Below are 16037 nucleotides of genomic sequence, written 5' to 3'. Positions count from 1 at the left end.
GGTGTTGTTCCAGGCGAATTCTGAACTGATACTAAAGTACTTGATACTTTTCAAGTGTACTCGTTTGCCGTTCCTGATACAGGCGCGTATCAGTGACAAAGTATCAGGTTGATACTTTTCTACCCACCTTTATCTTATACTTGATTTTTTTATTACTTTCAAACATTTTAACACGATTGTGTAAGAATTAATAATGGCTAAAAAATATAATGAAAATTCTTTAAGGAAACAAATGACTGCCAAAATTATATGTATTTTTGAAACATTAGACTATGTTAGTAACAAATGAAATTGGACGTCCTTTCACGTGTTAATAAATTAATGCTGACTTTAAGTTAAAGTATAGTTTAAGGCTGCAACCTTATTTTTCGGAATTAGCACTTGTTTTAAACTCTTAACTTTAGCAAACCTTTTTTTTTTCTTTTTAGATTTTATGGTCTTTGATGTTGTTGTTTACTTTCGATAGCTCTTACTTCAGAGAAAAAAAAGTGAGTGAAAATAAAAATAAAGCAGGAAGTTAACCTTCGCTGAAGTCTTTTGTAGGCTGTTTAATTTTTGTTTGATTACCAGTAGTGTATTGTTTTGTCTAGTTATTCAATGCGTTATGAGTGAAGTCGTAAGAAAGCGAGATCGTCTTTGAAATTGATTTTGGGTTATGTGTGAGAATGAATCCTCGTGTTTCCAGGATTCCTGATAAACTATATGACTTGAGTATATTGTCTGTGATTGAAAACTATCATACATATAAACATGAATTACGAAAATTGCCAGAAACCCTAGTCTTCGACGTCTATTACAAGGCAAGTTTATTTTAAGAATATTTTTATGAATATTTAGGAACATTGTTGCTGTTACAAAATATTTAAAGATATTTTGAATAAGTAGCTTGTAGAAAACATGACTTATGTTGTTCAGATATTAATGGGCCACAGAACTGATATAATACAGATTTATGCATGACTTCAAAGTATCAGTAATTTTCTACTGTAGGGGCGCTACTCTACATATTTACCAAAAACAAAAAAGCAAACACTCGGAAATGACTATTCAATAATTTCTAGTTATAATATTGAAGTGCATTCAGATATTTTCAAGAACTTCACATGCATTAACAAATAAAATATAATTTTGACTGTACAGTATTGCAAGGTTGAATCTTGTTAAACTTGAATACTACTATTACAGCCATATGCGAAAATTTGTATTTTCAGGTTAAAGGATGGTGTAAAAACATTGTAAATATTACCTGGCTAATTGTCTAAATTTGCAGCTTTTTAGAACGGAATGAAAAAAAATTGGAAAACATGGTTTTCAATCACTATACATGTCCCTAAATTTACTTCAAAGGTATGGTTTCGTAATTCCGACTGTTTTATGAAAAAATTAAAATTTGATATCTTGCATCACAATACCTGTGCTTTAACGATGCCGCCGCAATTAATGATTTACCCATTATAAATAGGAATATATGTTTTATGTGTACTTGTTATGTTTCTGAATTAACAGTGCAAGAAAAGTTTCTTAATTCCTGCTGGTTTATGAAGGTGAAAAAAAAAATGGCTTACAGCTTACATCGCAATACCTAGGTATTCACGCAATTGCAAATATACATTCTTTATGTTTACTCGTGTGGGTTCTTTTTAATTATTTTTTTTTTTAGAACTTTAGTCAATGTAGGTGTTGTAATAAAGAACTTTGTGTAAATAACAGCAGTTATAAGGGGGGTCATTCCATGTCAAATCAACACGCACAGATGTTACCTCCATACAGACTAACAAAAGTATAAAATTTTAGAATGATATATCCATCCGTTTTGAAAATATTGCTTTGTAAATTTTCGAAAAAACACTCAAAATCGCACGACAGGCATATTTTTAAATTACCATAACTCTTCTCCAAATTAAGTTAGAAAGGTGAGACAGGTGTCATTTTGCAGCATTTGATATGGCCTTCCATGTGATATGTAACACAATAATGTCTATAAAAAACATAATTTTCAAAATAATTTTTAAATTTAAAATTTTGGAAAAAGTGCATTTCAATTTTTTTTTTTTTTTTTCAAAAAATTCTATAAAATTTTTTGTACAAATATTAAATTGTTTACAAAGTTTGAAAGTGGAGAGTTAATGGGTTCATAGTAAAATTAATTGGTAATTGTAATCATATTTATACTTTACTTTACCCAATTATGATATTTAACCATTTTTATAATTACATATAATAAGTTAGGTTGAAAGTATAAACACATAAAATTGATAAAAAATCACTAATAACACAATTGTAATTAATTCTAGGGTAAATATGTAGTGTACGGATTAGCGCCAAAAAAAATCGTACAAATATAAAATAACTTTCATTATATGCTCTTTTACGTCCTCTTTTCATAACCGCCTGCGGAGATAAAAAATTCCAATTACTTTTGGAGATATCGCCGTTTTTATTTTGCAATACAAGCCCTATGTAATCATTCAACAGATACCATTTTATATTTTGCCGTGTGCGCGTGAATGCCTAAATAACAGAAATTTTCCATTAGGTAAGGTTAGTTACATTATAAATACTTAAAAAAAAAATGGAAATTAAAAATATCAATTAATTTTACTTGTATAGTTTTAAGTATTTATAATGTAACTGACAACGGGACAAAGGTAGATTAGGTCAGGTCAGCTACAGTATAAATACTTTGAAACTGAACGGACATTAAAAATAATAAAAATTAATTTTAATGGTTGTTTAGTTTTAAAGTATTGTTACGATCGCGCTTGGCTGCAGTGCTTGGCATCGCCGTGCTCGTTCGGCCTGTCTTCCACCCGCATCCTCTCCCTGGTATCTCGTGTCATACTGTCTCGCAACATCCTGACCGTCGCAGCGCGCACCTGCCTCAGATCGAGTTACTTAAAAGAGGCCGCACTGCGGAATAAAAGGACTTAGACATGTTTATCGGCGCGTTTTGTGGGAACCCGATGCTTATTGAGTTTATCGGCGTTCTTTGAGCAGCCGCCGCGTCCTTCGAGGACTCACGACGCGTTTCTGGGCATTTCGACGGCGAAGGTCGCGCGATATCTCGGAGACATGCCCGATTGTTCTGGACGGGAACCCAAGGGCTGTATAAGGAGGTTGGGCCGACCTTCGGGAGGAGTTGAGTGGGGAATTCTCCCGCGGCGGAGTTTCCGGGCGATAGTGCCGCGGGTGCGGCAGAGTGGCGAAGTCCTTGGACGAAGGTTCCAGGGCAGAGAGTCTGAGTGAGTGGAGTCAGTTCTCCCGCGGCGGAGATTCCGGGCGATAGTGCCGCGGGTGCGGCAGAGTGGCGAAGTCCTTGGACGAAGGTTCCAGGGCAGGGAGTGAGTGAGTTCAGTGGAGTTGGGAGTTTCCGGGCGATAGAGTCGCGGGCGCGGCGGAGTCCTGAGTGAAGTTGCGAGCGAGTCGTCGTGTGGGATCTCGGCGAAGGGTGTGGCGGCGGCGGCGGCGGCGGACGGCGGCGACAGAGTCCCGCGGCGGAGACCCACGAGGGGTGCTGCGGCGAGAGTTGCGCCAGAGGTGCGGCCCAGCGAGGTGTGCGGGACGAGTGACTGGGGGAATAGAAATTTCTTAAAGTGTAGTTAATTGTTTGCCATCTTAGAAGATTAATTGTAAGTGACATAAGTAGTGGAAATAAATAAAACTGTGTGTGAAATAAAATCTATTAATTGGGCTATCCTTTACGAACCCCCGCGGTAAATCGTAACAGTATTTATAATGTAGCTGACCTGACCTAACAAACCGGGAAAAAGGATGAACAGTAGGAACTCACGTAATTTTCTTTTTACGTGATGTAGTCGTTCAACTACGTCGCGAAAAAAAAAAAATATCATACTTGTAAACAAGCAACAATGGTGAACGCGGGAAGCCTACGATTCACTCATCCTTCTGGACATACCCGAATACTCACGTTGGCAAGCCTTCTTTCAACAGACGAGAGGCAAACGCCCGATCGTGCATCTTCGGTTTTTTTTTTTGTTGTAAATAAATATGCAACTCATGAAAACTAATGGTCAATTAGGTTATGTTAGCTACATTATAAATACTTCAAAACATTGTGGATGGTTGATTTGGTTAGGATAGCTACATTAAAAATACTGTGAAATCATGTAAACGGTTTCCTAGCGCTGGATAGCTACATATTAAAATGTTATTTGCTAAGCAACCATAAAATGATTTTACAGTTTTTTTAATGTAGCTATACTTACCTAATATAACCAACCATCATCAATGTTTTAAAGTATTTTAAAGTATATTACTTCTTGCTAATTTTAAGAAAAGAAGGCTTGCCAACGTGAGTATTCGGGTATGTCCAGAAGGATGTGTGAATCGTAGGCTTCCCGCTGAACGCCGCATCAGTGCACAACATGAAAATTAAAAAATTCAATATCTCCTAAAGTATTTGGAATTTCTGATCTCCGCCGGGTTTAATGAAAAGAGGAAGTTAAAGAGCACAGAATAAAGGTATTTTCGGATTTTTAAAAATTTTTTTTAAAACATCGCCAAAAAATGAATATTAAAAAATTCTATATCTCCTAAAGTATTTGGAATTTCTTATCCCCGCAGGCGGTTATGAAAAGAGGACGTAAAAGAGCATATAATGAAAGTTATTTTATATTTGTACAATTTTTTTTGGCGCTAATCCGTACACTACATATTTACCAATTCTAGTGCTACACTTTGCTTGTCTCTGATACAGGATTTCAAAGATTAGTTCAGACAAGCATCCAGCTACTGGGGATTCCCCTCAATTTGCTTTGGGATTTCCCTAGCTTTGGGATTCCCCTTACTTTGGGATTCTCCTTGCATTGCCTTGGGCCTCCCTTAGCTCTGTGATACCCTTGCTTTGCCCTGGGATTCCCCCCTAGCTCTTTCAGAGTACTGTACAGTAGTGGTTTCAGCTAGTTTATGTTAGGAGTCTGTATTGTTCTGATGTAGTATCAAAGTTGTTAGTACAAGTATCAGTGCTATGCCTATATAAAGAGTGACCATTTGATTTATATTATTATTTGAGTTTATGCATTCTGAATTGAGAATATTGATATTTATTTTTAAAAAGGTAATGTGTTCATCATGATAGTAGTGACTGAAACCCTATGAAAAGGTGGGCAGTTTACGGTAAGAAATGGCCCTCAGTGAATCATTTTTGAAGTTACAATGTTTTAATCCATTAAAATAAAGCAATCACAACATTAGGCAAAAAAGAAAATTAAGGAATGTTACTAGTTGGATGTGCAGTTTTTTTCTGGATTGCCAAAGGGAGCAAAAATTTGTGATAGCTGTAGAATAGAAATTACAACATTACAAACTGCTGCTGCTTCTTCTTCTACTCTCCAGGATAACGAATCAAGTTCAGATTCTGATAAAGATCCCAGTTTTTCTGCATCCTCAGAGGTGATTGGTTCATTAAATATTTCACTACAAGGGCTAGGAGAATCTCCTATTAATAGGAAAAAATTCAAATCAAAAAGTTATGCAACCAGAAAAATTAAAAAAATCAACTCCATAATCAAAAGGAAACTTTTTGAGTTGCCAGATAATTTCTCTGAGGATGATGGTGAAGATTTAGAGGAATCAGTTTTGCAAAACCTCAAAGCCAATTTCTTGAGGAGCAAGAAGTTAATGTTATTAACCTGTTTACCACAAAATTGGGGAGTTGGAAAATTAATGCGAGAGTTTGATGCGCCAAACTACATGGTACGACAATCAAAAAAACTCTTGGCTGAAAAAGGAATATTAGAAAGTCCTAACCCCAAACCAGGTAAACACCTCTCAGAAGATATAGTTGAAGCTGTTCATTTATTTTATGAAAATGATGAAGTCAGTAGAGTGATGCCTGGTGTTAAAGACTGCATAACAGTCACTGAACCTAATAAAAATAAATCAAGAATATCAAAAAGACTTATTTTCTGCAATCTGAAAGAGGGATACACTTTATTCAAGGAGAAATTTCCAAATATTAAAATAGGTTTTTCAAAATTTGCAGAGCTTCGTCCAAAGCATTGTATTTTAGCAGGTTCTAGTGGGACACATGCAGTGTGTGTATGTACAATCCATCAAAATGTCAAATTGATGATTGAAAATGCAAGATTATGTGATTTAACAAATGGAAAATTCAAAACCTACAAACATTGCCTACCAAAAATGGTATGCAATCCACCAACAATAGATTGCAATATTGGACATTGTACATATTGTCCTGGTACTGCAGCAATAGGGACCGTCCTTGAGAAGTCATTTGAAGAGCACCTGATACGAAAGATCACATTTCGGCAGTGGATTTCAGTTGACCGTTGCAATTTAGAGACACTGCAGAAATCATCAGCAGATTTCATAGATTTACTCCGTGACAAGCTGTCACTCTTAGTCCGCCACGACTTTATTGCAAAATAACAGACCTCTTTCATGAATCACTTAAAGGAAAATTTAAAAGAATCTGAATTTGCCATCACACTCAACTTTTCAGAAAACTACCTTATGGTTGTACAAGATGAAGCCCAGACTTACCACTGGACTAAGGGACATGCCACAGTTCACCCGTCTGTGATATATTATAAAGGAGAAAAAAGAATTGAACATTTGAACTACGTTGTAATTTCTAACTGCCTAGAGCACAATACAGTTGCTGTTTACACATTTCAAAGAAATTTGGTTGCTTTTTTGATTACAAAGTTTAAAAACGTTCCTCATAAGTTCTTTTACTTTTCAGATGGGTCTGCTGCCCAATATAAAAATAAGAAAAATTTCATCAATTTGTGTTTTCACAAGCAAGACTTCAACATATCAGCTGAATGGCATTTTTAGCCACAGCTCACGATAAAGGGCCTTGCGATGGAGTAGGAGGTACGGTTAAGAGATTAGCAGCTAAAGCTAGCTTACGAAAACCAGATCTTGACCCCTTTCCAGCTTTATGAATGGGCAGTTGAAAATATTTCTAGTATTAATTTCACTTTCACTACACAAGAGGATTACATAGAGTCAGAAATATTTTTAAAAGATCGTTTCAATCAGGCAATTACCATCCAAGGAACTCAGCAATATCATGCATTTATACCTGTTGACAAGCACATCAAAAATTACTGTGAAAATATTTTCTGGAGCTAGGTACACATTCATCACAAGTAACTGTTACAAGATCACTAGACAAACTGCAAATAGGAGACGTAAAGGGCTATACTGCAGTTGTATATGACAAAAACTGGTGGCTAGCTTATTTTATGGAGAAAAACGAAGAAATTGATTAAGTGAAAGTAACAATTCTCCACCCTGCTGGACCATCACCATCCTTTTCTTATCCAGGGAAACCAGATGTATTATGGATTCCTCTCACAGATGTGTTATGTACAGTAAATCCTGTGACACCAACTGGAAGAATTTATGTGCTATCTGAAAATGACACTTTAAAAACCAATGAGGAATATTTCGAGTACTGTAATTGAAAATTGCAATCAAACATGTTAGTGCTAATTTCCTTTCTTCAATTAATTTCTCATTTTAAATTATTGTGCTGTGGAATCTTGCATATATTGTACTTCAGCATAAAGTATTTCTCATTTTAAATTAAATTCCCTGTAAAATTTAATTTAAAAAATTGTTCAGTTAAAGATACTTTCAGTGTACAGAATATAATTATCTGATTATTTTTTTGGTGTATTTTACAACAAGATTTTACTGTATTCTGTTATGCTTTCCTTTGCTGCCAACATTTAACCTGAGGTTTGACAAAAAGGGCCTTTGTTTTCAATTAATTTTACTATGAACCCATTTAATATTTGTACAAAAAATTTTATAGAATTTTTTGAAAATTATTTTTTTTTTCTAGACATTATTGTGTTACATATCACATGAAAGGCCATACCAAATGCTGCAAAATGACACCTGTCTCACCTTTCTAACTTAATTTTGAGAAGAGTTATGGTAATTTTAAAATATGCCTGTCGTGCGATTTTGAGTGTTTTTTCGAAAATTTACAAAGCAATATTTTCAAAACGGATGGATATATCATTCTAAAAGTTTATACTTTTGTTAGTCTGTATGGAGGTAACATTTGTGCAAAATTTCATCAAAACCTGAGATGGTAAGGTAAAATGGGTGTGTTGATTTGACATGAAATGACCCAGGAATTTTTAATGCTTGCATTTCATGTATGTTCTTTTATTAGAATAAGTATGTACAGTAGAGTCCCGCTTATCCGAAAATTCGCCCAATCTGAACAGGGCTTGGACAAAAAAAATTAATTTTTATAACATTTAAGAACTAGGAAAAGTAAAGAAAAACAAGTTTTTTTATTTAATGGTGTTTGTTTATTAATATGTACATAATAAACTTATAATTTATTTCACTGTTTAACTGAAAAGAGAAAAAATAGGATTATGTACATATTAGGTACTTAAATACATGTGTACGTATTGAAAAGTTTTGAATTTACTTGCAAACTATATGTAGAATTCATGTTCTGTACTGGATTGACACAAAACAAAACGTAAAAAAGCAAACCATTATCTAAGAGGAAAAGTTAATAATCTTCCTTTGACACTATGCACTAAATTGGCTTGAAGATGCAATGTTTCGCCAACGCCGCATAAACATAACATCTGTTGGGGTCGCATCGGCATGTTGCTCGATGTAGCGCAAAGCCAGATCAAGGGCACTGGCTGCGGCAGTGTGAGAAACATCATCAGTCGGCGCGTTCCCTTTCTCTTCACTGTCGTCTGCATCGAGATCAGTTAAAGTTCCCTGCACAGCTCCTACAATATCTTCATCTGTGTACTCCGCGTAGCCACAGTCGTCAATGGCCGTCCACTTTTCAACGCACTCTTCTGCATTTTCGCAACCTGGTACAATTGTTTTCTCTAGTTGAAGTTCAAACTTTTCCTTTGCCGGGGGGAAAACCGTTTGGACAAACTTTAAATCAGGCCAGAGATTTTTCCATGATTTCTGTAAAGATTCCTTTTGTGTTTTCTCCCAAGCTTCTGCTACCCAGTAAATGACATCTTTGAGGGTGATTTTCTAGAGTTTATGCAAGATTGTCAGTTCTTCATTCTCTTCAAGCAGGCTACGAAGAAGCATTTTTCTGTAATTCTGTTTCAAAGCCTGCAAAACTCCTTGGTCCATTGGCTGCAAAATTGAAGTGACGTTTGGTGGGAGAAAAATGGCTTTGATATCACCGCAAACAATTTGCTTTTCTTCAGGATGTGACGGAGCATTTTCTATGAGTAACAAAGCACTAGGAGGCAATCCATTTTATTTGTTAAAAGCCTTTACTGTGGCAAGTAGAAAGAAATGATATCTTTGAACTCATCAAGGTATTCTATAGCTGCTTCGTTGTTCACTGACAGTTTTTCTCTAGTTATTGTAAGCTACCTGATTCCATGTCGTTTCTTCTATCGGTCTAAGAAACCGCAACTAGTCGTAAATGATGCGTCACCATCCATGAGCTTGTTCAATTAAAGCGCTTTTTGTTGAATCAGAAGGCCAGTGATAGGGATTCCGTTTTGTCTTTCTTGGGTAAACCATAAAAAAAGTGCTTCGTCCAATTTTTCGTAAGATGACACTGTCATTTAGCTACGTTTTTCAATAATTTTTTTCACTTTGGTAGTACAAAACTGCTCAATTTTACTTCTGTCTTTTTTTTTTTCAATCGGAAAAGGTTGCTTTGCCGACACCGAATTCTTTCGATAACAGAGTGGCACTTTCACCTTTGTCAAGTCTTTTCAGCACTTCCAGTTTTTCTTTTAATGTACACAAGTTATGTTTACGCTTGCTTGTCATGATGACCAACAGCAGGGACAAGCACAGAATGTAATAAACCACACTACACACCGCTCACAAGGGCTCACAAAACAGGGCAAGTGCGAAGTAGCAGGTGACACAGCAGTAGCATGTGACGCACTGACTGTCTGACTCATCATGGTTGGGAACGGAAGAGGAGAGGAATGCGTAAGCCTGTGCGGGAAGGAGGATGGGGGCTTTGTTTACTCTGGTTGAAGGTCACTGCCCTTCCGCTAATACACACTCACGAACCGCCCTTCATTTCGGCCTAATGTCACATAATGTAGGCTGTTGGATTTGTTAAACTCTGAATATTTGAAATTGCAGTTTAGGCTATGGGCTATGAGAGTAATTAAAAATATTATATGATACTAAATATGTACGCTAAATAATAAAGGTGTATTTTTCGTCTGACCTTTCATACATTTTTGACATATCAGACACTAAATACGCCTTAAAAAGACAATATATGACATTATATGACAAAATTCCGCCTAATCCGAATTTTCACTAATCCAAACAGGGTTCGGTCCCAATTAGTTCAGATTAGCGGGATTCTACTGTAATTGTATTACGAAATGTTTGTTTTGTTACATTGCATTTAAAGTACCTAAGTACTATTTTGAGCAACATGGTAACGAACTAGTCTAATGGGAGTCTAAAATTTGAATTGTTAACGGCATTCATTTTCTGCTGGGAATATGTGCTGTGTATTGAAGTAGCTAACACTTTACATTTTGCAGTCATTCCAAGAAATTCTTTGATTACAGTCGTCATATATTCTGTGTTCGTTATGGCTGGTGTTTCATGTATCCAAGTTTATCCCTGGATCCTGAAGACTTGATCCTGTTGGCTTGATCCTGTGGTACATGATGCTTGCTGTTTTAGTTCAGTACATCAAAAGATCCTGATGGCATGATCATGTTGCCTTGATCCTGTGTTACATGATGCTTGCTGTTTTAGTTCAGTATGTCAGATGATCCTGCACATGAAAGAAATTGTGAAATAAAGAATTATGATTGTAGGTTGAAAAAAAAAATCCTTTTTATTCGACTTACGATTATAATTCATTATTATAAGACAATTTTTTTATATACAGGATCTTCTTACGTACTGAACTATAACAGCAAGCATCATGTACCACAGGATCTTACCATCAGGATCAAGCCTTCAGGATCCAGGGATGAACTTCAATATATGAAATGGAAGAGTTAGTGTATTTTGAATTTTCCATAGTTGGCTATAGTTGTGCTAAACAAACAGATACACTATCGCAGGTAAACAATGAATGGCGGCAGCAATGTAAAAACACAGGTATTGTAATGTAAATTTTAAAGTGTTATTTTTCACGAACCAGTAGGAATTAAGGAATTACCCTTCTGGGTAAATTTAGGGAAGTGTGTAGTGTGTGAAAACCATGTTTTCCGAATTTTTCTTTACTTTCTAAAAAGCTGTGACATCCGATAATTACTATTACCTATAATGTAAGTATAGTGACATTAATTTGTATTGTGCTTCAGTAGCTTAGCAGAGACTGTTTTTAACGAGAGATATCCCTGATCCTGTTTTCGTCGCCCTACTGTTTACTTGATACTAGCTGTAACATGTTCCTGAGGTTTTCCGGAAAAACCTAGGAATACAGCATTGCTGAGACTGTTTTCTAAAAGGCAGGGATGTTTAATGTAAGTACATGAAGGCCAGGGTTTAAAACTGTTTTCAGTCATAATCTGTTTTCCACTTTCACCCCAATTGTGACAATTGCCTAATTTTATTTTGGGTTGTGCAAATACCAACTTTTTTTCATAAAGGTTAAGAAAACAGATGTGGTAATGTTTGACTAAAGATTGAAAAATCTGATTTAGTTGTGGGATATATTTTAAGGTTAGGTACAATTGTTACATTGTGAAATCATTACTGAAAAGCATTAATAGTTTAATCAGTATGTTTCTTTTTTTTAATTGAAGCAAGTATCGTTATTATATACGTCACATTAAACCTGTCGCTTTGTGATGGGTTCTGATTTAAAGGTGCCTTTCATTATTTAGGCAAGTTGTTTGCAAGTACAGTGGGGACTTGCGCATTTTGGCGGCTGCATTACTGCACATGCTACCTAAATTAACCAGTCTTTATAGTTGCAATCACGGAAACATCCGTTAGATAATGTACAACACTATTTTCATTATTATTCACATACTTCACTTGACATACATAATATGAAAACAGATACACATACATAGCATTAATGATATAATGAAATGCATTCACCACTTCACCAACAAATGTTTTGCGAATCTTTGAAATTTAACATTAAACTTGGTCTCAGGTCTCAAAATAACCACTACAAAGATCGGTACAACTAAAACCCTATAGAGTTTTGGAAGTTTTTTTTTTTTTCCGAAGAATTAATCAAAGATTTAGAAGTTGCTGTGGACCAAGGTTAGAATTGTGAGGAAAACTATTTTACATAATATTTCTTTGATTACATCATGGCACAAATAATTTTGAACATAGTTATTACTGCAAATACTGTGTGCTCTGTAAATATTTTTTTATTGGTGTTGATGTTTTAAATGTTTCTGAATGGTCTGTAACATTTCATGCTTGCTGCAGTAAATTTAACTTGTGAGGTTAGGTAAGTAAAACATTAAATTTACGAGGTTAGCTTAATACAATAAATTTTTAAGGTTAGTTTTGCACTCGTTAAGGTAATAAAAACAATGTAAAAGCTTCATTAAAAATACTTTGATTTTGTGAACGGGAAAAAAATTATCAGAAATGGTGTGTTTTATTTTGACTGAATTCAAAATTTTTGGAAAATTGTTTTATTCACTGTAATTTTTTAATAAATTCCAAATCATTATTTTTCTCTTTAATTTGTATCTTTTATAAATACCTTTTATGAGGGAAACGGAAAAATCTGCAGTGGGTAAGTACTAAAAAAATCTTTTTTCGTGTTATTTTTATAGGGAAAAACAATATGCTCAATTTTAAAACATAGGATCATCTTAAAAATTAAATTACTTATTTTGTGATAGGTGTATTCAGAATTAGTTGTTTTTTTGAGACAGTAGATATTTTATTGATTTCAAATCCGCGTTACAATTATCAATTATATGGAAGTAGACTATATAAAGTAAATTGGAACCTACATAAAAACATAATTACCATTATTTTTAAATGTAACCTTTATTAAATTATGCTGTGAGTAAAACTTACCCCATCCTCTTCATTATAATATCTTTGGTTAGCTATTTAACAAATATATACAGTATTTATAATGCTCTATATAGTTTGGTACCACGGCCATGCCACATTAGTGATGTTGCCAGATTATCAAACATCAGTAGTGTTAAATAAATTACCAATTTTGAATATTTGAAATGTAGTTCGCTAGAAAACAGGAAACTCTGTATTGAAATAAAAAGGAGGCCCACTAAAATTCACAAGGGGGCCGCACGGCCGAGTGTTATTATCCTGTGGGTTTAACTGACACAATTCATATCTAGATAGGGTGCTTGTGTGTTGTACTATATAAATCTAGTACCGTTGCATAATCTCAGTGCGTCCAGGTTGCACATTAACAAAACGTATATACCTACCTTTAATTCCAGCTTATGGGATGGCATCCTGGATAGCTCCAAAGAGTTTATAAATTGTTCATATGTTGGCCTATATGCATGCAATAATCGGGTAACTTTAAAATATTGAAAACGTTTTCCATAAAACATAGTTCTGATGTTTACCGTTCTTAATTCTGGGGGAAGGGGGGGGGGGGGGAGCTGACTCCTCCGAGATCCATGCCCATGCTCTGAGCCAATCAACTGCTGGCAGCGCAGTGATGCAACCTGACAGCCAAGGTCAATCACTGGACTCCACACGAATAATGCATGATTGGTCTCAAGCATGTTGGTCATTAGTTCAGTATTACATGAATCTGCACTGTGTGTAATTGGGCATCAATCAAGCCGCTTGCATTCTGATTATTTGTGTGGAATCCACGGGTTGACCTTGGCTGCCAGGTTGCATGCTAAGTAAAGGTTGTGAATCCTTTGATTTTGTAGCGATGCCTCTCCTCCCAGCCATGGTCTGCCATTCACGTGGGTGCAGTTGCTGTATTCTCCTCAATCTACATCTGTAAAAATAAACTTGTGATTTTAAGACTTTATGAAATGTGTAGAGTACACTGTCGGAACTGATTAGATAAACTCCAAACCTTCATCCATTCTGTCTGTTTCGAGAGACATGAAACCCACTCTTTGCATGGAGCACTTGTGACTCCTAGCAAAGTGTACTTCAAGTGTAAGCATGCAGCTGGGTGAGCTAGCGGCTCCGGGCTCCTGCTATAGTCCGAGCCAGGTTTCAACACCACCTGCCAGTCTGGTGCAACATGCATTCCATAACTCTACTTTTATGTTCCAGTTGTTTGTGGAGAAGAGAATATGCTTCCTGGGACTTGAGTTGAATAACCTTGATATATTTGCAAGGATGCTGAAAGTCACCTTCCGAAGGCATGACTTCATGAAGATGTTCCTGGTACAGTATGCTTGATCTTTTGTCACATTATGTCAATCATGCTGGCTTACTTAAAATCCAGTATGTTATCCTAACAGTGATGGAGAGTGATGTTTTTGAACAAGATGTTTGATTCTGAATGTGTGCGTTCCAGGCAGTGATGGACCACGGTGGCCATGGGAAGAGAGTGTCTCAAGATCTAGCTCAAGCTTATTTGAAGAGATGTAAGACTGTGATGAATGAGCCTCTGAAACTGAAGGAACTGGTGGATCTAGGTTTAAATTTAGGTTTGTGTTGCTTCACTTACTTGAAGATCTGATGGATCGTAGCCAATTTAATTAGAGTGAAAGGTCTTCAATCCGGCACGTTCAAGACCACGCCTCACTGGATCTCCGAGCATCAGTATAGTTTTAATGGGAATACTAAATGTGAAATGTAACCCACCAGAATAGAGGAAACACTGGACTGAAATGAAAACAGCAGTAACAATAAACTCTTGAGAGAATTAAAAATACCGACAGCGCAGTGGTGCCACCTGGTAGGCAATGTCAACAACTGAAATCCAATCAACAAAATTTGAACGCAAACAGCTTGATTGTTGCCAGATTAAAGAATGTGCCAAACCATAGACTGCCGTATTAAAGACCTTTCACTGTGTTATATATTCATTAGTATACTTGCTATAAACCCAAGCCTTGTGTTTCAAATATCAAGGATGTGGAAATGGGCATCATAAGAACATCATTCTTGTTCTTTTTAAATGTAGGCTTTATTAAATTTTGCTGTGAATAATATCTGAAGTAAGCTATTCAACAAGTATATATAGTAGGTGTATATACTACTTACACACAGTTTATGTTATGAGCGTTTTTTGTTTTACTTAGTTACTTAGTAAGATCTACCCCATTGGCAGTTCAGAGGGGAAAGAGTAAAAACAAAATTTTAAAAAAATAATAATCAAAAAAACTTTCCTTTGCTTCAAGTCACGAAAGCATACACCGGCCTAAGGCGTTTGACACCTGAAAATATGCTATGTCATGCACATTTCAGAATAAAAGCTTTAGAGTTGCTGTAAAATTATCTTATTTTACAAGTGTCTGAACTTGGCACTTTAACTATTTACTCTATATGTGCCCCAAAAACAGTAATAAAGTAGGCCTATTTAATATGATAATTTGAATAGGCCTACATGTATTTTAATTGTTCCTACATTTGCTTAACCTTGTATTCAATACCATTGTATTTGTTTTAATTTTTTAAGTTTAAGCAAATATGGCATTAGCATTAATTCAAAAACTCGTGATTAACAATCCAAAATTTTGAATGTTCTTCATATTTTTATTGGGAGAATCATCTTGAAAACAACCGTCAACAATTTCTAATGCTGATAGTGACAGTAATGTGTAGGATGTTGTGTTGGTGGTTAGCTGATGAGGTACAGTGTGTTAGGTGTAGGGATGTCCATTAGCTGTAGCCACTGTCACGGCAGCATCACATGTGTGTAGGAGGCTTCCTCAACGACTGTGGCTGGTATGTGGAAGCACAGGACGTACTCCAGAAGTGTTTGGAGTTGTGTCATCTCGACCACACTCACGCGGCCGAAACCCACTCCCTGTGCAGATTCCTGGAGTGTTGCTCGAGGTACGGTTAATGTAGCAAATTAATCTTCATTTATAAGTACATTGCGCAAGTTTAATATGCATTATGCCCTATTGAGTGAGTGTACATAATTAAAT

The 16037-nt window shown here is 35.7% G+C and overlaps 1 protein-coding gene across 1 annotated transcript in view; it reads left to right on the top strand.

The window, feature by feature from the left end:
* The first annotated feature begins 282 nt into the window (after window positions 1–282).
* Window positions 283–16037, top strand: part of LOC134527419 (amyloid protein-binding protein 2) — a 76233-nt gene continuing 60478 nt past the window's right edge. Inside the window, exons 1-4 of the mRNA XM_063360092.1 lie at window positions 283–800; window positions 14209–14322; window positions 14456–14588; window positions 15807–15942. Of these exons, the coding sequence (XP_063216162.1) occupies window positions 666–800; window positions 14209–14322; window positions 14456–14588; window positions 15807–15942 (518 nt within the window). The 5' untranslated portion in view covers window positions 283–665. The remainder of the gene's footprint in view (window positions 801–14208; window positions 14323–14455; window positions 14589–15806; window positions 15943–16037) is intronic.

Source organism: Bacillus rossius, chromosome 1 (genome assembly GCF_032445375.1).
Source record: "Bacillus rossius redtenbacheri isolate Brsri chromosome 1, Brsri_v3, whole genome shotgun sequence".
NCBI classification, from domain to species: domain Eukaryota; kingdom Metazoa; phylum Arthropoda; class Insecta; order Phasmatodea; family Bacillidae; genus Bacillus; species Bacillus rossius.
Note: the sequence above shows the minus strand (reverse complement) of the source record. Positions and strands in the feature narration are given on the sequence as shown.